Genomic DNA, 25,425 nt, shown 5'->3' with positions numbered 1-25,425 from the left:
CCACAGATTGAACCTGCAACCTCATGGTTCCTAGTCAGATTTGTTTCTGCTGTGCCATGACGGGAACCCCTCCAGAACATATTAATGTCACCCACCTTATAAAAACATTCCTTGAAGATACTTTGTGACCTTTTGTTTAAATATCGGATTGGATGGGTTCTTTACAGTAATAAATTCCCAGGACCTATGAAAGATGAGGTTTGCCAATTAGAATGCTTATCTCTTCATTCTATATGGCACGACACTATACAAATTAAAAAATAATATGTTTGTAAAACTTACAAAGAACTAAATTTTGTACTACACAAAGAATATTTACCAAGCAGTAAAGGTAAAGTTAACTATTTATCAAGGAAAGAAAAGGACAGGAGTTCCTGTGGTGGCGCAGCGGAAACGAATCTGACTAGTATCCAGGAGGACGCGGATTCGATCCCTGGCCTCGCTGAGTGGGTTAAGGATCTGGCATTGCCGTGAGCTGTGGTGTAGGTTGCAGACGCTGCTCAGATCTGATGTGGCTGTGGCTGTGGTGTAGGCTGGCAGCTGTAGCTCTGATTCGACCCCTAGCCTGGGAACCTCCATATGCCATGGGTGTGGCCCTGAAAAGCAAAAAAAAAAAAAAAAAAAAGAAGACAGAAAAGGACAAACAATAGAAAATGGACAAAGGATATGGACAGGAAGTCCACAAGAGAGAAAATCCAAATGACGTATAAATATACAGGAGGGAAAAAGCTCTCGATTCACTAAATAGTATCAAACTGTAAAATAGTACAACCATGCAATCCCACTTTTAATTAACAGAGAAGAAAGTGTTATGAAAAGATGAAGAAACACACTCTCCGGTAAAGTTGCTAAGAGGGTGGAGAGTGCCAAATGGCACAGCTGTCTTTGAGCACTCATCTCACAACTGTGTCTTGCGCACGAGGGTGCAGAAGCATATGTGTGAAGTAGAAAGTAATCACAAAAGTCTAAGGGAAAAGGCGAAAGCTATCAGCAGAGGTCTGGCTAAATAAATTATGATATATTCATTTAATGGGATACTGTGCTGTCACTAGTAAGAATTAGGTCAACCTAAATGGGCCAGTATAGTAACTTGTGCAACATGTATTGTTAAAGGGGCAAAAAAAAAAAAAATCAAAGTCAGAGTTCCCATCGTGGCGCAGGGGAAACGAATCTGATTAGGAACCATGAGGTTGCAGCTTCAATCCCTAGCCTCACTCAGTGGGTTAAGGATCTGGCGTTGCCGTGAGCTGTGGTGTAGACCAAAGATGCGGCTCAGATCCTGTGTTGCTGTGTCTGTGGCGTAGGCTGGTAGCTGTAGCTCCAATTAGACTCCTAGCCTGGGAATCTCCATATACTGTGAGTACAGTCCTAAAAAAGACAAAAGACAAAAAAAAAAGAAAAAGAAAAGAAAAAGTCAAGGTCTTGTATTATGTATTATTTTCTATTTTAATTCAAAAGGACAATACACACATATATATGTACTCCCATGCATATTTGTGCACACTTATGTGTGCACTGAGTTTTAGACAGATTCCGGAGAAATTGTTATCAGCATTTTTCTTTGGGGTGCCGAACTATGAGAGGAAGAGGGGGAGAGACAGTTTTTATCTCATGCCCTCCGTCTCGGTTTGGATTCATTCTCGAGATTTACATTTTGTGAAATTTCAGAACATTTTCACATTTAAAGAGCATCACTATATAGTACAAAAAATTGGAAATGAAGATAAATTATGAAGACAAAAATTAAAAGCAATCCCTTGACCTAGGGTGGGGACAGCCATTCTTAAAACATAGAAACATTTTTAAATACGTCTTTGCATACGTGTGCACACTATATTCTTTCTTCATTCATAGACACTCAGTAATCATTAAATACGCCTTTACAGTACTTTGAAAATAAATGGGTCATTATGAATTGTATGGCTGCGATAGGCTGTTAGTATATGTTTTCTTCATTTCCCTTTATAAATTGAAGGAGAAAGATTTGGGAGAAAGTGGTGATCAAGGTGGATAGAGGTTTGTGAAAATCTGAATGTTATAGATGGAGGGTTGGGTGGTGAATCAGAGAGGCAAAGCCAAATTCATTCTTAAAAAATAACATAGGTCACTGAATCTTTAAAAAATGTAGTGAAGGAATGACTCAAAATCATAGAATGTTTTCTGCTGTATTGCTAATAAAATTAACAGAAATTACTTTCAGTAACTAAGAGAAACACGTTAAAAATCAATAAATCATCCGCTGCATCCAGACAAAGCAAGAGGAGCCAGTCTGGGTGATACACTTTAAAAAGTAGTTGCCAAGGAAAGACGCGGAAAAGTGGTGTGGTGGAGAATGGCGTTGGTCCTCACTCCCAGTCTAGGATGGTCTATGGCTTTCTTTTAACCTTTTGCGCTGTTTGGATTTTTGTGACGGTTATACGTCATCTTCATGAAAATAATAAATCCAGTGCAAAACATTTTGGTAGATTATTTTGAAAGAAAACCTATGAAATTATGCATTAAATGTTGAAATTTTTATGTATAAGCATGCTTTCTCCATTAAGTGTTTTCTCCATTAAGTGGGGCCCAGTAGACCTCTGTAGAATCCTGCGGTTGCTAAGAGACCATTGTGTTTGATGGCTCCTTTCTTGGCCTAAATGGTGTTTTAAGTTTCTCTAATTTTTATTAGGTACATGATGTGCCAGGAAGGATGGAGAGAACAGGATTACTCGTCTGTTTTCCAACAAGAACAGATTTTTTAAAAAGTTATTTACGTTTGTGCTAATGTTTTCAGAACGATTAAAAAAATCCTCTTTGTGTGAAATTGAATGTCTTTCAATATGGCTTGTCACTTTCCTCTTTGTTTTGGAAATAGCCAAATTTGCCATTAAAAAATACAAGTCAGCTTTAGCTCAACATTGCAATGCATTGAGTAACTATTTGAAGCTGAAAAGTCTAGCCACAAAAAGTGTGTTATCTACTGAAGTGATTTAGTGACTTCCTTGGCCAGAGATAACTACCTAGTGGATTGCAGTAAAGACTTATTTGTTTGATGGCTAAAGGCCAAATGCAAATAGAATTATCATCTGATTTCAGGCAGCTTTCCAGCAAGTCAGCTATGCCTCCCTCCTAACCAGATCCTTCTCCTTGAAAGACCACAGTCCCTCCCAAATCCTATATACTGTCATAGTGGATGGCCGCCTTCCTATGACTACAAAATTTATTAGCCTTGAAATACTATAACCCAGGGACCTACATAAGTACTGTGCAGGGAATTCATTTCAAGCCACATTTGACCCCTTGTTTTAGAGGTGATCTTCAAATAGGTTTAAGGGGAATAAATCAAGTTTTCAACCCATAGCCTGCCTTCTCCTAATAAAAAAGAAAAGAAAAGAGGCTTTAAACGTTTCTAACCTTTTTCTTCTTTTCTTCACTTTGGAAGAGAAGATTAATCACATTTACCTGGAGATGTAATTTAATGTCTGTCATTTGGAATAGAAGGGAAAATAGATAAATGGCTTGTGAAGAGGGTACTTTAAAATTAAACTATACAACCAAGGATTTTATTAGGCAGTTGATGTGAAGGATACTTCTCATTAAAAGGAAAGTCAAGTAACAAGGAAACATGAGAAACAGGATAATAAATATGACACTTTTTGGCAAAAGTGCAGAAAGGAAGTCTTAAGTTTGCAGAGTAGGATACAGAGAATTACCCACAAAAATTAACTCACTCTTAAAATGTCTCCCTCATATGGCATGAACATGAAAGAATTTAGAAAGAAGTTGCTTAGAAATGTGTTTGGTCCTGGAAAACTGTCTTTTATAACTTTACACTCCTTAAACATGTGTGGACATACCTTCCTCTGAAAATCTCTCCTTTGCCTGTTTGTACTGACATAGCTCTGCCCTTAGCGAGTGGCCTCCCTCCAAGACGTCAGGGAGTAGGTCCTGCTCAGGGAGGTCGTTCCTCGCTGATGGTCTCCCTCTGGCTTTCACGGCGCTAGAACCTGGAAATTGGGCTTAAAAACTGATACGGATGATTAAGCCTTTGTCTGTTGCATCGTTTGAAACTATTTTCTCCCGTTCTAAAAGTTGTCTTTTTGTGTTCTTTTTGGTTTCCTTTGCTGTGCAAAAGCTTTTCCGTTTGATTAGGTCCCATTGGTTTATTTTTGCTTTTATTCCTGTTGCCTTGGGAGACTGACCTGAGAAAATATTCACGAGGTTGATGTCAGAGAGTGTTTTGCCTATGTTCTCTTCCAGGAGTTTCATGGTGTCTTGGCTTATGTTTAAGTCTTTCAGCCATTTTGAGTTTATCTTCGTGCATGGTGTGAGGGTGTGTTCTAGTTTCATTGATTTGCATGCAGCTGTCCAGGTTTCCCAGCAATACTTGCTGAAAAGACTGTCATTTTCCCATTTTATGTTCTTGCCTTTTTTGTCCAAGATTAATTGACCACAGGTGTCTGGGTTTACTTCTGGGTTCTCTATTCTGTTCCATTGGTCTGTCTATCTGTTTTGGTACCAGTACCACACTGTGTTGATGACTGTGGCTTTGTAATATTGCCTGAAGTCTGGGAGAGTGATGCCTCCTGCTTGGTTTTTGTTCCTCAGAATTGCTTTGGCAATTCTGGGTCTTTTGTGGTTCTATATAAATTTTTGGATTGTTTGCTCTAGTTCTGTGAAAAATGTCATGGGTAATTTGATAGGGATTGCATTGAATCTGTAGATTGCTTTGGGTAGCATGGCCGTTTTTACAATATTGATTTTTCCAGTCCATGAACATGGAATGTCTTTCCATTTCTTTACATCTTCTTTAATTTCTTTGATTAAAGTTTTATAGTTCTTGGCATATAAGTCCTTGGTCAGGTGTATTCTGAGGTATTTGATTTTTTGAGGTACAATTTTAAAAGGTATTGTAATCTCTAGAATATATAAGCAACTTATACAACCAACAGCAAAAAAGCCAATCAATCAATGCAAAAATGGGCAAAAGACCTGAATAGACTGTTCTCCAAAGAAGATGTACACATGGCCAACAAGCACATGAAAAAATGCTCAACATCACTGATTATTAGAGAAATGCAAATCAAAACTACCATGAGATACCACCTCACACCAGTCAGAATGGCCATTATTACTAAGTCCACAAATAACAAGTGCTGGAGGGATTGTGGAGAAAAGGGAACCTTCCTGCACTGCTGGTGAGAATATAAACTGGTACAGCCACTATGGAGAACAGTTTGGAGATACCTTGCAAATCTATATGTAGAACTTCCTTATGACCCCGCAGTCCCACTCTTGGGCATATATCCAGGCAAGTTTCCTTGAAAAATACATATGCACCCACATGTTCATTGCAGCATTATTCACAATAGCCAAGACATGGAAACAACCCAGATGTCCATCGACAGATGATTGGATTCGGAAGATGTGGTATATGTACACAATGGAATATTACTCAGCCATAAAAAAGAATGACATAATGCCATTTACAGCAACATGAATGAAACTAGAGACTCTGATACTGAGTGAAATAAGTCAGAAGGACAAAGACAAATACCATATGATATCACTTATAACTGGAATCTAATATACAGCACAAATGAACCTTTCCACAGAAAAGAAAATCATGGACTTGAAGAATAGACTTGTGGCTGCCTAGGGGGAGAGGGAGGGGGAGTGGGAGGGATCGGGAGCTTGGGGTTATCGGATTCAACTTGGAATGGATTTACAAGGAGATCCTGCTGAGTAGCATTGAGAACTATGTCTAGATACTTATATTGCAACAGAACAAGGGTGGGGAAAAAATGTATACGTGTAAGTGTAACTTGGCCCCCATGCTGCGGAAAAAATAAATAAATAAATAAAATAAAACAAACCAAAAACAAAACAAAACAAAAAAAAAAAACCCTGATGTGAACGGCCTGCCTTCCCAGACTCCTGTTACCTTATCACTCTTCCCCACACAGGTTCTCCTCCTTGGAAACTGACTCATGTGAAACAAGGTGAAAGGGAGAGAGTTGAGATGTGAATCCAGCGTCCTTTGTGATCTCTGAGCAACCAGATCACACAGCCAGAATCCAAGGAGCAGGACAGATGGTCTCCAAAACAATGGCAAATAACTTGTCTGGCTGTGCCCTGCCTTAACTGTTCCATTCTGAACTCCAAGACAAGCGCAGGTGCAGCAGCAGCTGGGTATTCCTCAGGAATGCCCATTTCAAATGGTTCTGCCATTTTTAGGGGTTCAATTCACTGCCTCGCCCACCCAGACAGGTTACTTCGGGTACTTGGACAAGCTGTCATGTTCCCCAAGCTTTTAACCCGTAGCATTATTAGTTGTATTTGACAGGTGTGTCACCTAAGTGATTGCCAGCTGTGGAATAGCAGGATTTGTCTACTGAGGTGAATTCTTCACTTTGTCAAAAATAGAAGCAACCGAGAACATTTCTTCTCTGCAGTTGTATTGCAAGCTAACATTAGCAGAGTCGCCATCCAGCTGGAAGCACAGTTGCCTTCTCAGCAACAATTGCAGCAGGACTGAAGCGGGAGTGGCCCCTGGAGCCATTTAGAGTGTAGAAATGCACCTCCAAAAAGTGTAGCATCTAGGAATGACCCTCTTACTTACATTAAACCTGTGAATCTTTGTTTCCGGGCTTTAGTTTTTGATATCGTATTTTATCTTTAAGTGAAATAACCTGACTTACTGTTTTCCCTGGAGCAGTGGAACAGTCAGGAAAGCTGCTGACAGACTATAAATGCTGTCCTGTTGTGGGCGTTGTCTGGTTTCTGTATTGATTATTTTAAAAAGGAAAGAATTTATTTCATCCCTTTGTCCTTGGTTCACTCGTGCTGCTGTCTTCAAAGAGTACCCTAGAAATCCATAGGCATAGCTGATTCCCAGAAAACTAATTTATATGCAGCATTTAATTTAATTTCTCCAGTGGATCTCCCCGGTGGCACTCTTAGAAAAGAAGCAATCCTTGTGTGGTGTCAATGGGGGACTTTTACTGAGCTCTTTGGTTTCTCCAGGGTGGATACTTCCATTATACCCCAAGAATTCATTTCTAAAGCCTGCAGATATTTAGGGCAACATCCAAGCCATTGTGGAAAAACAATTGGCTGGCTGCCATACTTGTAAGCATGTCCTTGGAGGGAAGGGAGAGCTTTCTTAAGAACTTGCTCAGCCTTTTTGACCTCACAGCTTTCTTTTATGTCTAAGAGAACTTCTGCTACAATGTTAATCTCCTCCTTTAGGTGGTACAATTACTTTAGGTAGAGAACCCCTTTATACTGTCTCCACAGTAACTAAAATGGAAAAACAATCACAAAGTATACCTAGAGTTTTATTTCTTCCAACTGAAATCATTGCCTTGTTATTACTTTTGCATCCTAAGTCTCTGATTATCTTTATTTTGAGACCATGGCATCACAAACCAGCAGCCTGAATTATATGTTTAGAAATACGAACTCGAAGGGTTTAGGTAGGATGTGCCTAATTCAATTCCTGAGATTTCCTGCTCTGCCAAATGCACAGATTTTTGTTACCTGTTTCTTCCCTGAAGCAGGTGTTTCATCGACCCCTGTGATTGTCTCTGTTCCTTGAAGGCAGAAACCTCTAAATTAAATTCTGTCCCGGTGAGAGTTTGCTCAGAAGTAGATTTATATCATTATTCCTGAGTATCACTCAATTCCAGTATAACCATGTAACTCCAGCTTGTCATTTATCATGACATTCTGTCTGATTGCTTTCTTCTGCCAGAGTCTGAATGTTTATTCTGGTCTTAGAGAGTTTTTCCCCCCTTGGTTTCCCTAATGAATTTTTATTTTTTCCTCCTTGAGATGACAGTGCAGACTCAAAAATGATTTAGGTTGGAGAATTGCCTCCCAGGTCTTGTCTTTACCTCAGGACATGTAAGCAGTGACCCTCAAATCTCATTGACCCCATGGACACGAATTTACCTTTTCTCAGAATAAAGCTCAGCTGATTACTCCTCAAATGCAGGTACCCCTTCCTGTGGAAAGTCTGCGTTCCCATGCAGACTTGATGTCCACTTCTCAGAGCATTTAGATGAGGTTATATGGCTTCCTGGAAGCTTCTTCGGCATAAAGCCCCTCTTCCATGGGGGGGACCTGAGACTCTGCAAGCTCTTGGGTGATGTTGAGGCTGCTGGTCCATGGACCACATTAGCACAAGATGCTAGAGACCTTCCTTAAGCAAAATGGCCCAAACTGTTGGAGAATGCAGAGCCTGTGACTTTGTTTTCATGGGAGAAGAGCGGACTCCAGTGTCATCTAAGCAGTGACTAGTCCTAATTTCATTAAGAGTAAACAGGACAATTGAGAACAAAACTTCAGCCTTTGTGAATTAGCAGCTGTCATCTTTGTGAGCGGCCTGGAAACGCCATCCCTTTACCCTTCTCGGCAATTCCCTTTCCACACCTCCTGAACCACTTGGGCCCGAGCTGGACCCACAGGACCGAAGGTGTACAGTATCCTTGTTTCTGCAGGCGGGGGTAACGTCGGGCATATAAGGAGCCTTACCCAAGGGGACAGTGTCAGATTTTGATGACTTTACACTTCCGTGCTCTTTTTGTTGTTTATTTTTCTCTTAAGGGGAAATTTGTACACACACACCCTTTTTGTTGTTGTTGTTTTTTGGGGCCGCACTTGGGGTATGTGGAAGTTGCCAGACTAGGGGTCCAATCCGAGCTGTAGCTGCTGGCCTACACCACAGCCACAGCAACATAGGATCTGAGCCCTGCATCTGTGACCTACATCAGTTCAGAACAACCAACACTGGATCCTTAACCCACTGAGCTAGGCCAGGGATGGAACCTGCATCCCTGTGGATACTAGTCAGATTTGTAATCCACTGGGCCACAAGGGGAGCTCCCCGTTTTTAAGCTTTCATTCTTGGGTAATTCGTCTATTTCTTTCTTCTTATCTGTCAGATCTCGCTGCAAATGGAAGCCAGGCGGTCATGAGTTGATAAATGGGGGCTCTTATTCTTCTTCCAAACTCTGCTTTGGGCTGGGTCTCAGGACGACAGTGTGGTGTTTTTGAAAATCTGAGTTGGGACCACATCTGAGTAGGATGGGTATTTGTTGTGTTTTCAAGACTAATCTGTCTTGCTGATCTACCTCCTCATACTTTTAGTTTTCTCCTTTCTTCCGAATGCCACGTTGTGCAATTACTTCAAATGCTGAGCTCCTCGATTTTCTTCGGTAATTTTATCTGTTTCCCCAAGAATGGCACTATAGTCTATATCTATAGACTATAGTTTCTAGTCTATAGACTCACACCAACAGGATTACCTGGGGATTTTTTTTTTTTTTTTTTTTTTTTTAATGCTTCAGGGTCTACCTCTAATGATTCTAATTCATTTGGTCAAAAGAAGGACAAGGATTCTGCATTTTCAGAGAGTGGGCAAGTCTGTCCTTTATCTCGAAAGAAGACCATGAGCCTTGGTCTCTACTGCCGTTGGCGCCCAAAGCCACTGCGTTGTGCAATCGGTAGGTCACAGAAGTGCACCTGACAAAGCCCACATGAGCTGGGACTGTCCTGTCCGGCCCCCAACCCCACCCAGTCCTTCCTTAAGCTGCGTGGACTGGATCGCCACATCCTATCCCAAGTCATTCTCTTCCATCCCTTTCTGTTAGCTGCATCCTGGCCCCAGCCACCATCTTTCCTCACCTAGATTAGCCCCAGAGTCATCTTTTAGACTCACAAATCGGGACACATCAGGACCTTTGCTTAAAGCCCATCCCTAATTCTCCATCTGGCTTAGAGTAAAATCCAAGCCCGCATTGGGTCTTGCCAATCCTGCCTCAATCTGGCCCCACCTCCCCCTTTCCTCTAACCCACCCAGGTGGCCCCTCCCTGTGTGCAGAGCTCATCAATGTCCTCAACTCCCAGGGACCTTCTCTGACCACCACTCTCTCAGCTACTCACTGTCATATGGTCTTTGCTCCTTGGCAGAGCACTTAGGAAATCAGCTCTTTCTCTTGTTTTTGGTGTTTGAGGCCCGTTTCATCTTCTGTAGTATAAACTCCATCAGAGCAGGCCCCCTGTCTTCTGACGTCCTGCTGCATCCTGGCAGCGAAACAGCAGGGACTTGGTCAGTACTGGAAAGTGAATGAATGTAATCCAAGCAGGAAAAGCTGTGCAGGGAAGTATGGGCGGAAGTGAGACAACACAAGGCTGGAATTATTCCCTGGGCAGGGGAATTGATGTTCTGAAGCCCAGAGGCAGGAAGATACTTAGTGTTTGTAGGAAACTCAAATAACGCGTCCAGAGGAAGGAAGACAGAGGCGCTGAGATGGGCAGGGACCGTGAGGAGTCATGGGAGGTTTTAAGTGGGGGCGTAACAACAGAATCCTGACAAGAATTTTCGAGAAAGACTTGTCCCAAAGCCGCGTCACACACGCTGTAGTGGCCACCCAAGACACCCACGTGTAAATAAATGTTACCTGGGAAAAGCTTCCTTGCAGATATAATTATATGAAGGTTCTCAAGGTGAGGAGATAACCTTGGATCATCTAGGTGAGCCTGAAATGCCGTCATCAGCACCTCCCTAAGAAAGAGGCTGGGGAAAGCAACACGGAGGCACTGGGGGGGGGGGGTTCCCTGGGAGGACGGAGGCAGAGAGCCGGCTGAGGAATGATGCCTGGACCCACCAGAGGCTGGAAGAGGCAAGAAAGAGATGCTTCTCTAGAGCCTTCGAAGGGACCGTGGCCCTGTAACACTTGGATTTCAGATTTCTGGCCTCCAGGACTGTGAGCACGTGTGTTTTGGTCACAGTAAGCCACGGAGTTTGGGTGATCTGTCATGACAGCAAGTGAATACATGCGTGTGGGGAAAAAAAGAGAGAAAGAAGTAGACGTGGTGATTCCTGGGGCCTCGTCTCCCTGTGGATGTGGTCATGACTCTCATGGACAAGGGCAAAGTGATGCTGAACACACTGCCACCCAAGCCAGGTTAGCCGCTCCGTCTCAGGGTCAGCTAAGAGGAGGGCTGTGTGTGGTGGCAGCAAAGACCAGCCCGTAAGAACCAGCGAAGAAAACAGCTTGCTGAAGCCCAGGCGTCTGCCGCTCTCATTTGCATTTTGGCAGAGACCCAGGGGCAGGCAGAAGAGGGGGAGGCTTTCAAGTGGCAAAGGAAAGGCTTTGGGTGCCCCGATCGCCAGCCTGGGGAGGCTGGAGGGCTGGAGGTGGAAACTCAATGCGGTTAGGTGCATGTTTTAGGCTTTCTCTGGTTGGTCCTGCCTTAGAAGTGGAGATAAAAATTAGGGGAGCTGTCAGTTATTAATCAAGTCTTGGCCATTTGGGGCCGTTTGTTGTAGGGGGTTGTTGTTTAGAATCTTGGATTGTTACTCGAGATAGCAGTTTGACTTCCTGCAGGTGTGACTGTAGGCCAGCTTCCTGGTTGGTTATTATAGATGAAAGAGTAATTTCCTGGGCAGGTAGCTGCAGGTTGAGGGCCAGGGTATTTTTCCACATGGTCCAGCATCATCAGTTTGTACGTTCCGCTGCTCAGTGCGGTCAGACTTCAGAAAGACTGGGCTGGGTGACCTGGGCAGAGCCTGCATGGCTCCACAGTGACAGGTGGGGAGAAAGGCCCTCGCGATCTATGATTTGTTCAGACCTCCCACGGGAGGCACGCAGGTTTCTGATGAGAAGAAGCTCAAAGCCGGCCCAGGGGGGCTTCTCCATCTTGGTAACTGCTTCACTTCCAAAAGGATGAAGCTTGTCGGTGAGGCTGTACCGGCCAAGGAAGAGGCAGCAGTGCCCTCACAAACAGCCGAAGACAGTCATGGAAAATAGAACAGCTGCCCTCAGGGATGAGTTTTAATGCTGCTGAGTTGGAAAACAAGCTTATGGACAACATTTATGTTTTAGATGTTCAGAAAGCTCCTGACTGCCCAGTACCTAAAGGGCACATGATTGCATTGTTGTGAGGCATTGATATCCTGCTTAATGAATAAAATTGCACAGTCCCAATCTCAGGCGTTAGGAACTGAAATCTCCTGCCTGGGCGCTTGGTTCTCAGTTAGCGCTTGGGTAGCAGTCTTTGGGGATTGGTTCCAAAAGTTCCATTGCAGAGGTCCACTGGCGCCGGAAGGGAGAGGACTTGCCTCCGGGTGTGGCTGCTTCTGCCCCCGGCCCTCCTGCAGCCCCCGGCTCTGCACAGTGCAGCTCGGAGGTCCTTCTCCACACTGTGACCCCTTGACCTCCTCCCTGTTCCCAAATCTCAGCTAAGCAACCACCAGCGTTTCAAGACCCCACATCACCGTGTTCTCAGAGATGACAGAAGCCGTGGACACTGATCCTGATTTTAACAGACAGGTGGAAGACTTTCCACACTGCCAGAAACATCGTCCACACTGTCGGGGATGCATAGACGCCCAAAGCCATCCAAGCATGTCAGCCAAACCCACACAAAGAATGTCTGAAATGTGTTGTTTGGGGCCGCAGGCAGGTGGTTGGTGATGGCTTCATTAATGCCCTCCAGGAAGGATTTAAGAATTCATTGAAGACCATTGGAAATATCGCAAATGAAGAGACCTCCAAGTGGGTCTCAACCAGGGGCTGTGCCCCCAGGGGACACTTGGCAACGAGTGGAGGTGCTGCTGGCATCTAGTGGGTAGAGACCAGGGATTCATGAGCGACTGGCACTGAACAGTGCACTTGACATAGGAAAAGGGAAGGGTGCAGCCAGGGTCAGGACATGCAGATCATGACGTTGGGGTTCCTGGGGGGGGAGGGTGTGGGAGGGGTGGGCATTTTGGGGATTTGGGGGATGCAAACTGTTATATCTGGAGTGGATGGGCCCTGGGATCCTCCTGTACAGCACAGGGAAATGTGTGATTGGGTCACTTTACTGGATAACAGAACTCAATGAAACATTGCAAATCAACTATAAGAAAAAAGAGAGAGAAAATGAGAATGAAACAAAAAGAAAAGGAAAGGGAAAAAGAAAAAAGAAATGAAGGTCAAGGCACAGAGCAGATTTTCCTGTCTGGTGTTTGGAAGCCGCCTCCTTTTTCTCTGTCCCTTGGGTCTGAGACTTGGAGATGGCACAGTGAGCTGGCTGGGACCACGTAGAGGAAGACGGGGTGACAGACGTGAGATAGCAGGAACCTGGGCTACCAGGCCGTCTCCTAGAGCACAACCACCTGCCGGCCCCCATACAACACTCAGCTGTTGCATAGGGAAAGTTAACTTTTATTGGACTTCAGGAGAAAAGAAAGCATTTGGAGAAGAGAATCATTCCTGCTGTTGAAAGAGTAGATCTGAGTGGTCACCCTTGAGCTGTCAGGACGGAACAGCCCCGCGCCAGGACCTTCTGCAGCTGTGACATAAAGGTTCAAGGCCCAGCCAGCAAGTGCCTCCAGAGCTGGTTCATGCTGGTTTCACAGCCAGAAGCCACACTGAGCGGGAACACGTGTGTGCCATCTGGAAGCCTTCTCCGGGTGTTCCAAAAGTTGCGGTAGGCCCGGCTAGGTGCTGGGTTTAGACACCCCACCCGTGGCCGTATTTTTAGAAGGTACTTAAAAAATCTCAGTGTCTGGGACTTGACTCTCCAGCTCAGCCACTCCAGCTGATGCCTCTGCTTCTAGCTCAATCTGCTACACAGTTTATTTTTAAACAACTATGCTTTAGAGTGCATTTGTTCCAGACATGCTGCACTTGGCGCTTAGGAAAGTAACACTGGTTCCAAACCCCACCGCCAGTAGGGATGGGGGTTTCACTGCGGCGTCAGAATGGATTCTGAATCTAGGTGGTGCAGAATCAAGAGGGTGGGCCTCGGTCCTTTTCAGAGCCTTCAGCCTGGGAGATGCAGACCGACCCTTCCTGCAGGAGCCTATGTTTGAGTTTTCCCGTGGCCCTGCTCTAAAGTGCGCAAATCATTAGGTTTCTGTAGAAAGTAAACTTTAGCTCTCAGTCATACCAGGAATGATCTTCCAGCTCAGCCACGCTGACAAGCTGGAGGCCAGGTAGGATGGTCAGAGCTTCAAAAACTACAAGCCAAAAGGTGTCAATCCTCCAGGCACGAGGTGCTCTGGAGAAAGGCAGCCGCCCGCTTCTGGAGACGGGAGGGGAGCAGATTCGTGGAGAGAGCTGGTCACTGTGGGTCCCCTTGATCTGCTCCGGAGGGTCCTTCCCACCCAGAGCAGATGAACGTGTGAGAGCTACTTGTTGGAGAGTCAGCGCCAGAATTGCAGCCTCTCTTCTGGTTGCTGAGCTTGTGCCATATCTAAAAAGTCTCCAGCACTAAATGTACTTGCCGACTCTGTTTGGCAGATAGCAATGGAGAGGACTGTTGTTCCCTCGGAAAGCTCTGTACCTTTGCCAAGTTAGGAGGAAGTGTGTCTTTGTAATCGGGGTGGGGAAGGAAGCACAAAGCATCTATTGTTGATGATGAATGCTTCGGGATGAGCTCGCCCGTCTCTTGAACCGTTCAGAACAACCGAATAGAGAAGCAGAGATCCTTGAGAGGTCTCTGCCTGACGGTGTTGTATTCTGCTGTCTTGAAAAAGAGTTTAGAGGCGTAAAAACTTTCCTTGTTTAAAGGATCATCTGTAGCCAGCAGGCAGTACGTCACTGCGGCTGCTTAGACACCTGGAGGACATCACCTTTGTCTTTAAGGTTCTCCAAAAGCTAATTCCTTTGTGGTGCAGCAGGTTAAGGCTCCGACACTGTCGCTGCCGAGGCCCAGGTCGAAGGTCACTGCTGTGGCATGAGTTCATTCCCTGACTCAGGAACTTCCACATGCCGTGCGCGGGGCCCAAACAAACAAACATAGAAAGAGTCTCCCAAAGGTACAGACAGGCCCCTTTGAAGGCACGAATGGCCCTGCTGTGTGGGCTCAGGTGAGCTGCTGGTGCCTTGCAGAATTCCGCCATCATGTCTCTGCTTTAACACCTTCTGTTACATATCAGCCTACCTACCAACCGCTTCTGAGTTGGAGAGATTCTGCCTAAGTGGGGGTCCTACCGCCCCTGTGAACACGGCCAAAGCATATCTGCCTTCTCCAGTCCCCTCCCTCCAGGTTTGCATCTGGGTTGTCTCTCTAAATCTGACCATCACAGAAGGCCCGTTTGGTGAGTTGGGGCCAGAGTGAAGGCAGGAACGTCTGTTGTCTTAGCTTGTATTTTCCCCAAATCCTGAAAACATCTAACATTCACATAGACTGTGGGGGGAAATGCTTCTCCCCCAGCCCCATAGAGCTATGTTTATAGGGACTTTCTAGAGTAGAGACTGAATCAGACCTAGCCTGCTTGCTTGCTACGGGAGCTTCCAGTCATCAGAGACCTAATTAATGCTTCATCTGATTTTCTGTACTTCGGGTGGCCTTCGATCTTCCCTAGTGAGAGAAATTCCCATCCTGAAGCTCCCTCCACGTGGCCCACCTGCAGTCCTCCGGTCTCAGCCAGCTGAAGAAGGGTCTGTGTTGTCCACTAATCCCCACAGCCAAAGGGAGTGCAGTCCTCTCCATACAGGGCTGCCCAGAGTATCAGAATGGAGTCACTGGCCCCAAAGGCAGATGGCCCCAGAAAAGAGGGAGAACAGAGGGTGCTGTTGGCTCCCTCGCCAGATGCTGCGAAAAAATGTCCTTCGTAAGAGCAAGACTTTCTTTTTTGCTGCCCATTTTAGATCATCTTATTCACAGTGTTTCACAATGGTGATTTTAAGCTGACGAAGATTCTGGCATTCTCGCCGAAGTCATGAGGCCTTTGCCCTTCTCCACAGCATCTTTCACCATCATAAAATACCATTCTCATTTAAATTAATTAAAATACTTAAAATCTAAACTGTAGTGGAAAAGACAATTGAAGGCTTTTGCTTTTTTTTTTTTTTTTTTTTTTTTTCCCTAATTTTTGGCTTGGTGCTGTCATTTCTTCAGTTGGTTTTATTTTGACCTTGGGGATAGAGGAGCAGTTACTGTCGTTTTGTTTCTGTTTTCTGTTATCCAACCCAGCCTTTCAGAATTATCCTAATCCTCTAGATGACTCATGAGGCTTCACTCTTATCCTGAAGGCAAGTGACATGAGATTTATAATACTCGTAATTGTCTTTCTGACTCCATGATACCCCAAGCTATTGCTTCACTCTGATTCCACTTCTGAAAGAGAGTCCATTGTTCCTTTGTTTCTGATGCAATAAGTATCCTGATAGAATTGCAGCTTTACTATTTAAATTTAGTGTTGAGATGAGAATTGCTTGTTTGCAGTCCTTCCCATTATCTGCCGCCACCCACTTAGCTGTCTGCTCTGATTCTGGGCACGGTACACATTTCCCAGCCTTTATTCACAATGGAACAGCCAGTTTAGGTCATGATATCAGATCCTGGGGTGGTAAGGAGCCCAGAGACTTGGATTCAGATGCAAATCATTTAGCCTCCTGGAGACTCAGTTTCCTTATCTGTCAAGTAAGAGGTTGGATTAATTTAGTGAGTGGTAAGAGCTCACACAGAGAGTAGCAAGAGCAGTAATGATGTGGGCCAGTATTTATTGAGCAGCTATTACATGCTTTTAAATGTGCCGGGACTAGGTGGTACCCGAGGGAGTAGGGGTGGGGAGGCAGGTGACTAAAGGAATACTCTGGATAGATTAATAATATGGTCAGAACTCAGTTCAAGAGAACCCATAGAAGCATGGCATGAGTCCACATGCTCCCCCCCACTCACACTATTTTGAAATCAAATAAAACACCTACGTTTGCTCTGATAGGACAGAGCTGCCTGATGAAAATGCCTAGTTTCTTTCTGGTAGCTGGAAAAGTGGTTGGATTGGTTCTCTTAAGCTGGTCCAGAGCCCTGGTTGGTAGTTGGAGCCATAACTAGTAATCCTGGCACCTGTGGCAAACAGCAGGCGACAAAACCCTGAAATCAACTTTTTAATTCACATCGAGGCTCGCAGATGGGTGTCAGGACCAATGTGCACCATCTGGTAGCTTTTTATTTTAACCATTCACTCCTGCTAACTGGATGCTGAGCTTTTAAAATTATTATTTTAAATTTACGTGAACTGTAAATGGTCGTGACCTGGGACAGAAAGTCCTGGACGTCCTGCCCTCCTTACAGTCCTGGTTTTGATTTAAAATGAGACATGTAGCATTGCTTTACGCAGTTTGTTTCCTGAGCAGCATTTCTCGAGCGTGAGGTCCACGAAATAAAAATTAGCCAACCTGAAGCCTCGCTGGTTAAAAGACTCCAGACTGCACTGCCCGGTGCTCCCTGTCTCCAGTTCCACAGCTGTGTGTGTTCCCCATCAGGCTGCAGACCTCAGCCTGGCACACAGTGGGTCCTTGGCCAAAATGTAATTAGAGATGCACCAACAGGCCAGCAGCGTTACATCCGCCCAGTGTGGTTGCTGATCACTTCCAGAAGCCCAGACCAATGTGCAAAGGCTCGGACACACTCCCGGATTGTGTGGTCAGTCACGTGGGCAGAGCCTTGCGCCGTGTGGTCGTCCTTGTCACATCTTCCAAAGACCTGTTTGGTGGGTTACAACCTCCGAGGACGAGCTCTCAGGCACTAGTCACATGGTGGTTCTCATCATGTTTTCTGATACGACTATTACATTTGTTGCTTGCTTCCACCTTTTAATTTGTGCTGATATGTTCATATGCTTGGATTTCCATTTCTTTAAAAAAAGGCCAGAGCAGCCAATGGCGGTGATGGTCGGGGTGGGTGGGCCTGGAACCAATTCCTTGTGGATACAGAGGAACCACTGTGTTTACTCTGATGTCGGAGATGCCAACTCTGCCCTTTCTGGTTGTTTTCTTGGTTCTGGTATCATGGGTAAGTGCTGGGCTGGCAGGAAGCACCTCTGACTGAGGATGCTCATTTATTTCTATTTGCAGGTTTATCGTGCATTTTGAATGGTGTGTGCCGTGACCCTCTAGTAACGTGTGGCCTTTCTTCTTTCCCCAGAATGTCGAGTGGTGAAATCTACTTCCTACACCAAAATAGCTTCCTCCTCCCGCCGGAGCACCACCAAGAGCCCAGGACCTTCCCGGCGCAGCAAATCCCCGGCATCCACCAGCTCAGGTAAAGCAGCAGAGGAGCCTCAAGCAGCTGCCTTGTTTCTGACGCATGATGAACAGAGGGTGTGTGAAGCCCGGAGGGTGAGGTTTCAACATAGTGTAGATTCCGGTTTATAATTTTAGAACATGCTAAAGTGGTGGATCAGATTTGCCAGAGTCTAGCATGTTGGCTGTAAGAAAAAGCATCAGGCTCGGAACGGCTCAGTGAAGACTCAGAAAACCCAGATTCACCCACAAATAGAAGCACACTCCCAACTTGCATCATTTCTGTTGCAAAAATTGTTTTTTAGGCCAAGGGCCCCCCACTCCAGAAATCTCTGTGAAAGCATTTATTCTACTCGGGACGGGCTGGCAAGGAGTTTGCCATTTGCATTTGCTGAATCTTTAACACATTTGTTCCTCTGGCCCCGGTGGGGCTAAAAGTGATGAGAGTGAGAGCCTGGGACAGGGTAGTGGCAGTGATCCTGTGCCAGGGTCCTGCCTGTCCCTGGGCTCTAGTGCTGGTGTTGGAGCAGGATGTGTACTCACAGGATGACCTGAACCCCGCCTTGTCCTTCTTTGGTCTTAAAACTTACTTGAATCAGGTAGTTGTTTGTTTGTTTTGTATTTTGCTTTTTTTGTGGGCTTTTTTGTCTTTTTTTTTTTTCGTCTTTTTTAGGGCCACACCTGTAGCATATGGACGTTCCCGGGCTAGGGGTCTAATCAGAGCTATAGCCGCAGGCCTGTGCCACAACCACAGCAACACGGGATCCGATCCGCATCTGCAGCCTGTACCACAGCTCACGGCAATGCCAGATCCTTAACCCACTGAGCGAGGCCAGGGATGGAACCCGCAACCTCATAGTTCCTAGTCGGATTCATTAACCACCGAGCCAGACGGGAACTCCTGTTTGTTTGTTTTGGTCTGGGGCATAAGGCCTATTTCACTGCTTAAAGGAAATTTTTTTGGTTTTATTTGTTTGTTTGTTTTTGTCTTTTGTCTTTTCTAGGGCTGCACCTACAGCAAATGGAGGTTCCCAGGCTAGGGGTCTAATCGGAGCTGCAGCTGCCGGCTTACGCCAGAGCCACAGCAACAGGGATCCGAGTTGGGTCTGCAACCTACACCACAGCTCATGGCAATGCCAGATCCTTAATCCATTGAGCGAGACCAGGGATCGAACCTGCAACTTCATGGTTCCTAATCAGGTTTGTTAACCACTGAGCCACGATGGGAACTCCCAAAAGGAATTATTTATTAAATGCTGTAAACAGCTGAATGTGAATTATTAAATAATGCATACATCAAGATGGATTGTTACCTGCTTTCACGAAGGCAGAGATGCTCTTAAAAATAGGGACCAAGACCCTCAGGGTCTGCATTGGGGCCTTCTTGTACTTGGCAGCGTGGTTCCAGAGAACTGAGAAAAGATCTCCAGGCTGGGGCTGTAGGACCTACTATTGGCATCACTGCCCAGGTTATAACTGCCACAGTTAAAAATGGAGGTGCTGGAGTTCCTGTTGTGCCTCAGCCGTAACGAACCCGACTAGTATCCACGAGGACATGGGTTGGATCCCTGGCCTCACTCAGTGGGTTAAGGATCTGGCATTGCTGTGAGCTGCAGTGTAGTTCAGAGATGAGACTCGGATCTGGCGTTGCTGTGGCTGTGGTGCAGGCCGGTGGCTGTGGCTCCAATTTGACCTCTAGCTGGCAACTTCCATATGCTGCAGATGTGACCCTAAAAAGAGACAAAAAATAAATAAAACAGAGGTGCTATAATAAATATGTTTTTCTTAATAGACGCTAAAACTGAAACCTTCTAAAGTGAGTCTTGGAAGAAGGAACTCCGTTGCCTGGAGACCTAGACCTCCCGGCCTCCTTCGTCCTCGAGGAGTTGCCTTCCCCTTGGGGAGTTTCTGATGACTAGACAGACAGGTCTGCAAAGACCTTCTTCTTGCTCTACGGGGGCACCGATGGGCTGCCACTGTGCCCTTCCACTCAGGGAATAAATCTCAGAACGCTGCTGGCCCTTGCGATGCAGCTTACTTGCCTTGCCTAGTTTCAGGTAGGCTGAGAGCTCCCCCCTCAGTACGACACGGCTCACATGCGGTGGGTGCAAAATTAATATGAGGCTTTGCTAAAGGTAAGGGAATGAGACTCAGAGGTCAAAGTTCATAAGAGTCAGGGGGGAGTTTGGTAGTTTGTCATCCTAACCCCAAACTTTCTAGATTCTGGGTAAGGACAAAAACCCATTTTAACAAATATTTCAGGCAGTTCTGATTCGATAGTCTATGTCCCAGAGTTAGGCAAACGGAGGGTCAAGGAAGTGGCTCCCAGAGGGTGGTCCCTGGACCAGCAGCATCAGCATCACCGTCACCTGAGCTGGAGCCCAGCAATCTGGGTTCCCACAAACCCCCCAGGTTATCCTGGTGTTCAGCTAAGTTTAAGAAGACTGCATATAACCAAAAGAGAAATAAATATGGGAAGTCATTTGTCTCTGATACAGCTTGCTCATCTTCATCTGTTGCATGGCAGAGATGACTTCCTTTCTGCCTCCCCACTTGCCTCTGAGCAGCAGTGTCCGTCTTTAATGCTGGTACCCAAGAGCAGACTTCTAGATATCTTACATTGTGCCAATGAGCAAAGGAGAGCGCCAGATGCTAGCTCCCTTTTCTACCTCCTTATAATAATCTGCTTTCAGAGAATCATTCCCCAGGGAGCAGAGAGGATTTACATCTGAAGATCTTCTCTTCTCTGCATACTGGGGAAAGTCTCTCCCTCTGAGAGAGGTACCACCTACACGCAGATGTAGGCCTTCACACAATGATGGGGTGACACTGGTGACCTGCTGCCTGTAAAACTCCCTGGGAGGCCGTAGCCTCTTCGTTCACCAACGGATGGGTTAAAACTGAACATCCTTGGAGGATGTTCGGCCTTGACCAAAGAACATTCTTCATTTTTTTCTGACCAGACCTGGACTGTAGGATGAAATCCCATGGATCAGTAAGGGAGAAAGAGGTGATGGGCCCAGCCAGCCTCTTGCCCCTAAAATCTTGGCTATTGAGTATAATCATGGAAGGCTGTGAAGGAGAAGGAGGCGCACGTTAGTTGAAACATTTTCGATACCACCAAAAAACATAATCCGTATTAAAAAACAAAATTAGTCCCCAATCCAAACCCACTTTGATAGTGAAAAATTTTATTTAATCTTTCTTCTCCTCTTCCTCTTAGTACAGACCATGAATTTTAAAATATCAGACATAGTAGGGGGAGTGAGGGAAGCATCTAATGGGCGATTAGCCAAAATCTTATGTCTCTCCTATCATGGATATTTCAAGAGAGTCTGTTGCACTATTGCTGTTAACGTTTTGTTGTTGCCCTAGTTACTGTTTTCAACAAGTTTTGTGGTTAACAGCCATAGGCAGTGCGATGCTCTCCAGTTTGGGCAGGAATTTCTTTTCTTTTTGCGTTTTATTTTCTCCCTCCAAGTTGAGGAAGGTCATGGATGGATCAGACAGTTGTGCACGTGTCAAAGAACAGGCTCCTGACCAGGAGCGGTTCCTGCTGTGCTGCTGCAGCTTCCACTGCAGATGCAGGGAAAGTGCCCTCCTGCTCTCCGTCTGTCTGATCCCGGCCACCCAGGTTGCATGGGGCCCGCAGGAGGACAATATGGTGTTTCGGGGGCAAAAAGGGGAGAATTTTTGCACCTCAGAAATAAATAACCTTGTAAATAGTGTAGAGCCTGTTTTATTCCAAAAAGGAAAGTTTCAGTTAAGAAAAAAAGAACCATGAATCTAATCTCAAAAAGATAATTATGAATACAGGAAATCATTTCACTTTAGAATTAATTGGTCACATAGTCACTATTCAGCATCTCTTAAGATTATATAAATCTTGTAAGTGCATTTAATTATAATCTTATAAATAAAGATGAATAGATCATTTACCAAAAGTAATTTTGGAAATTCAGAAGAGGAGATAGGCAAACGTATTAAATGTATTTGTATTTGTCACTGCCAACATTTGGAACCGTTCCCTTGAGAAGTTTAAAATGGATAGGATACATTACCTCAGAAAGCAGAGATTGCTTCAGACAAGCATTTCTCTTTTCTGTTGTTTCCCTGAATCTCTTTTCCACTCTAGTTAAAACCTGGTTGATTTGACCAGCAATAACTTGGAATTTGTGGTAAGTGTGTTATGCCAGAGAGTATCATTTCCATGCAGAAAGCAGAAGCCAGATCCATTCTAAAATCAGTGTGTTCTTGAAAAAGTACCACCTCATTCAAGGTATCCTGAACTTCTAGGTCAAAATTAATGCAAGAGCATGGACCACGTTTTGGCGAATGTATGCCCTTTATGCACATGAAGTTTTCAACCTCCTGCCTTTTGCCATACACCCAAACACTGCATGCCGTAGGACCACCTCCTGGTTACATGAGAGCTCTTAATATGCATTGACTGTCTCTTGATTCTGACTTGCTGCCGAATCTTACCACCTTCCTCTGGATGATTCTAATTTAGAGAGGATTTATAGAGGAGCACTCCCCGGTCGCACAGTAGTTATGCCAGTGACCCTAAGATCACTCCCTTCCTCTGGGACCTAGGCTCACCCGAAGTGCACTGGTGTTGCCGTGTCTTTGCAGGGCCGCTGCAGCGGCTGGATGTCAGGGGGGTCACCTGCCTTGCTTCCCTCCACTGAACTAGCCCAAGACTCCCGTCTCTACTCAAGTTCGTCTCTTGAAACCGTGGAAAGGAGCAGTGCGGTCTCTCTGTGTTGCATTATCTCTACATTGACTGCATCCGAATTTTTTTCCAATAGCCTGTCATTGTTTTTCATAAATCGTAGGACTGGAATGTGAATAATTTTACTTTCCTACCCGTTGATCACCGCCGCTGGGTGACATTATGCAATCTTTGTTTTACCTCCTTACGCATTAACCTGAAGTTTGAAATGATTTCTCCTTCACTGGTTGAATTTCTGTTTCCGGTATTCATCTCCGAGCATGTTACAGAAATCCGAGCACTGTGCAACGGTAGGATTTGTAGCTTCCCGGGCTGTTCGCGATCATGATGTCGCCTCATATTTAAATGAAACATCAGAGTTTCCGAAGAACTTTGACCTCTTTGATCCTCCCCACAACCTCCCAACAAGCAAGATGAGATAATATTCTTTATTCTGTAGTAACATAGTCCTTTTTTAATGAGGAAGGAGGGGCAGAGCCGGGGGAACTCTTGGCCCAGGTCACAGAGTTGATAGTGGCGGCTCAGAGCTGGCACATGGGGCATCCAGGGCTCCAGACTCAGCCGGCTGACTCTCCTTGATACATGTTCCTTTACCTCTGCTTATGTTAAATTTTTGATCTTTCGGAAATCACGAGTACAATACCTAGCTGAAGAGTGAAATGTACAACATCACGCACTTTGCAAGGGACGCCTGAGCCTTAGTCCCAGGCCCTGGCATCCGGGGGCGGTGGGGGTGGGGGATGATTCAGCCCCGCTTCATGATGTATGTCAGTGGTGGACAGAAACCCTCCTTTGTAAGTCAGTGTTAGAACAAGGATAAGAATCCTCAGAAAATCTCCTCTTTGTCCCTTGCTCACTCCTCTTCTTGGGGCTAGAAGAAGTTAGAGGTGATTGATGTAAGGTGTTCATTTAAATGTTCAGAAATAGCAACTTCAAGTCCGCTACTGTCAGGCACTTGCTAATAATGCAGAGACGAAAGAAATAGCCTTAACACTCAAGAGGCACACAGGTCAAGCCCCCTAAATAATTTATAGATAACATAATTCACATAGCAGTTGATTTAGTGTCTGTCTCTGTAACAGCAAGGGTCCAAAGAGGGTAAATGGAGCTAGAAAAGAAAAAAAAACCCTGAAGTCTTGATAATACTTGAAGAAGGATCCCCAAACAATTGTGTGCTGAGACTTTGAAGGCAGTATCACTAAGAAATGGGAAAATGGGTTTTAGTTCCTTCAAGAAGCAGGAATATATAAGAGCATCATAAAGAGAGTTTAATATGGGTTGAATCTTTATTCATGTCTGTCTTTGGAACCCAGACATCTCATAAAATGTGTAAGTTAAAAGTGAATTTCTTTTCAATAAATTCCTTTATCTGCACAGGGAAGTTGTAACAAAGTAGCTTCCCAAATAAGAGTATTCTATGCCCTCATTCAATTTCAATAAGAAAGGATAAAGTTTAGTTGTGCTTTATATGGCTTTCTTAATTTTAAAAGTATAAGAAAACCGCAGTTACCCTTCTTGAGTTTTCTTTGCTACAATCCTCCTTGAAAACTTAGAGATTTCAAAATTTTTACCTCTTCTTGGATTCCTTAGAAGAATTTTGGGTTTTAGAATTTTATTCCCATTTAGATGGGTGGCCAGTTTTTTTCACTCTTTGGAATCTCTGTCTAGACAAGCCATGACAAACATAACTGAATTCCCAGTGGGTGCCTTTCAATCATTAATTCAGATGTGAGCTGATGCACTTTCTTGCCCTCTAGAAGCTTACAGTCTAAGGCAGAAACACTCATGGCAACAACCATGCATTCATTCAATATGCATTGAGAACCCACCACGGGCCAGTGGTGCGAGAAATGCAAGAGTGAACATTTGAAAGAGGGAAAAGCCGGATGCCTTAGTTCATGATTTTCTACCATGATGGACACATCAGTCTGTATTTCCCAAGCTCACAACGTACTTGTATATGTCTTTGGAAGTCCTGAGGTCTTTTTATTTATGCTAGTCAAATTTACTTCATACAGTTATATAAAAATATTTTATGCAACATATGCAGATGAGAATCAGAGCTGGGACAATGAAGAGACTGTTAGTCAGCTTACGGGTCCAGTTTGTCAGTTTTTAAAATTTATATCCAGCACCTTCAAAGGCAGATTTCTAGCTATTAATTTTTAGCTCAGTCTTTTTCTTTTAGGGTAGAGATTTCAGTCTTATGCATTCTGTAGGTCTTTTCTGCTTTGGCATGTTGGAAACAAAATGCACCAAGAAAGTCAAGAAGGCTGATGATTCATGCCCTGTGTATTTAGAAATTTTTGCTGTCTATAAAGCTGAATCCGCCTTCCATCTGCTTTCCCTACACCCATCAACTCCCCCTAGTGCTCGCCCTCAGCAGGTGTTTCCAGAGATACTCTTTATAGTTTTAAAACATTATCCTGACCCACTCTCTTTGTGGAGGCAGCTCCCTACATCAACTGCTTTTATAAACACCTCACCGTTAATGCCCTTTGTTAATTAAGTAAATATTTCTTGAGCGTCAGCTGTGTTCCAGGCATGTATTAGGTTGTAAGGATACAGAGATGATTATACCACAGTTCTCGTCTTCAAGTTGGGAGACACACACATAAACCACTTACTGTAGTAGGGTAGCAATTGTGCCGTCACAGCGCCGAGAAAGAAGGGGCTAAC

General features: G+C 44.8%; 1 protein-coding gene across 17 annotated transcripts in view; it reads left to right on the top strand.

The window, feature by feature from the left end:
• DCLK1 (doublecortin like kinase 1) overlaps nt 1-25,425 on the top strand; it is a 383,845-nt gene that overhangs the window by 273,377 nt on the left and 85,043 nt on the right. For all 17 annotated transcript variants that reach the window (XM_084981510.1, XM_084981508.1, XM_084981509.1 and 14 more), the window contains one exon: nt 17,914-18,030. In XM_084981510.1, the coding sequence (XP_084837636.1) occupies nt 17,914-18,030 (117 nt within the window). The remainder of the gene's footprint in view (nt 1-17,913; nt 18,031-25,425) is intronic.

Source organism: Sus scrofa, chromosome 11 (assembly GCF_054392235.1).
Source record: "Sus scrofa isolate SSC_HxYL_T2T_F1_AM1 chromosome 11, Sscrofa_HxYL_maternal_Yorkshire_Landrace_v2.0, whole genome shotgun sequence".
Classification (NCBI taxonomy): domain Eukaryota; kingdom Metazoa; phylum Chordata; class Mammalia; order Artiodactyla; family Suidae; genus Sus; species Sus scrofa.
This window is presented reverse-complemented; position numbering and strand designations above follow the sequence as displayed.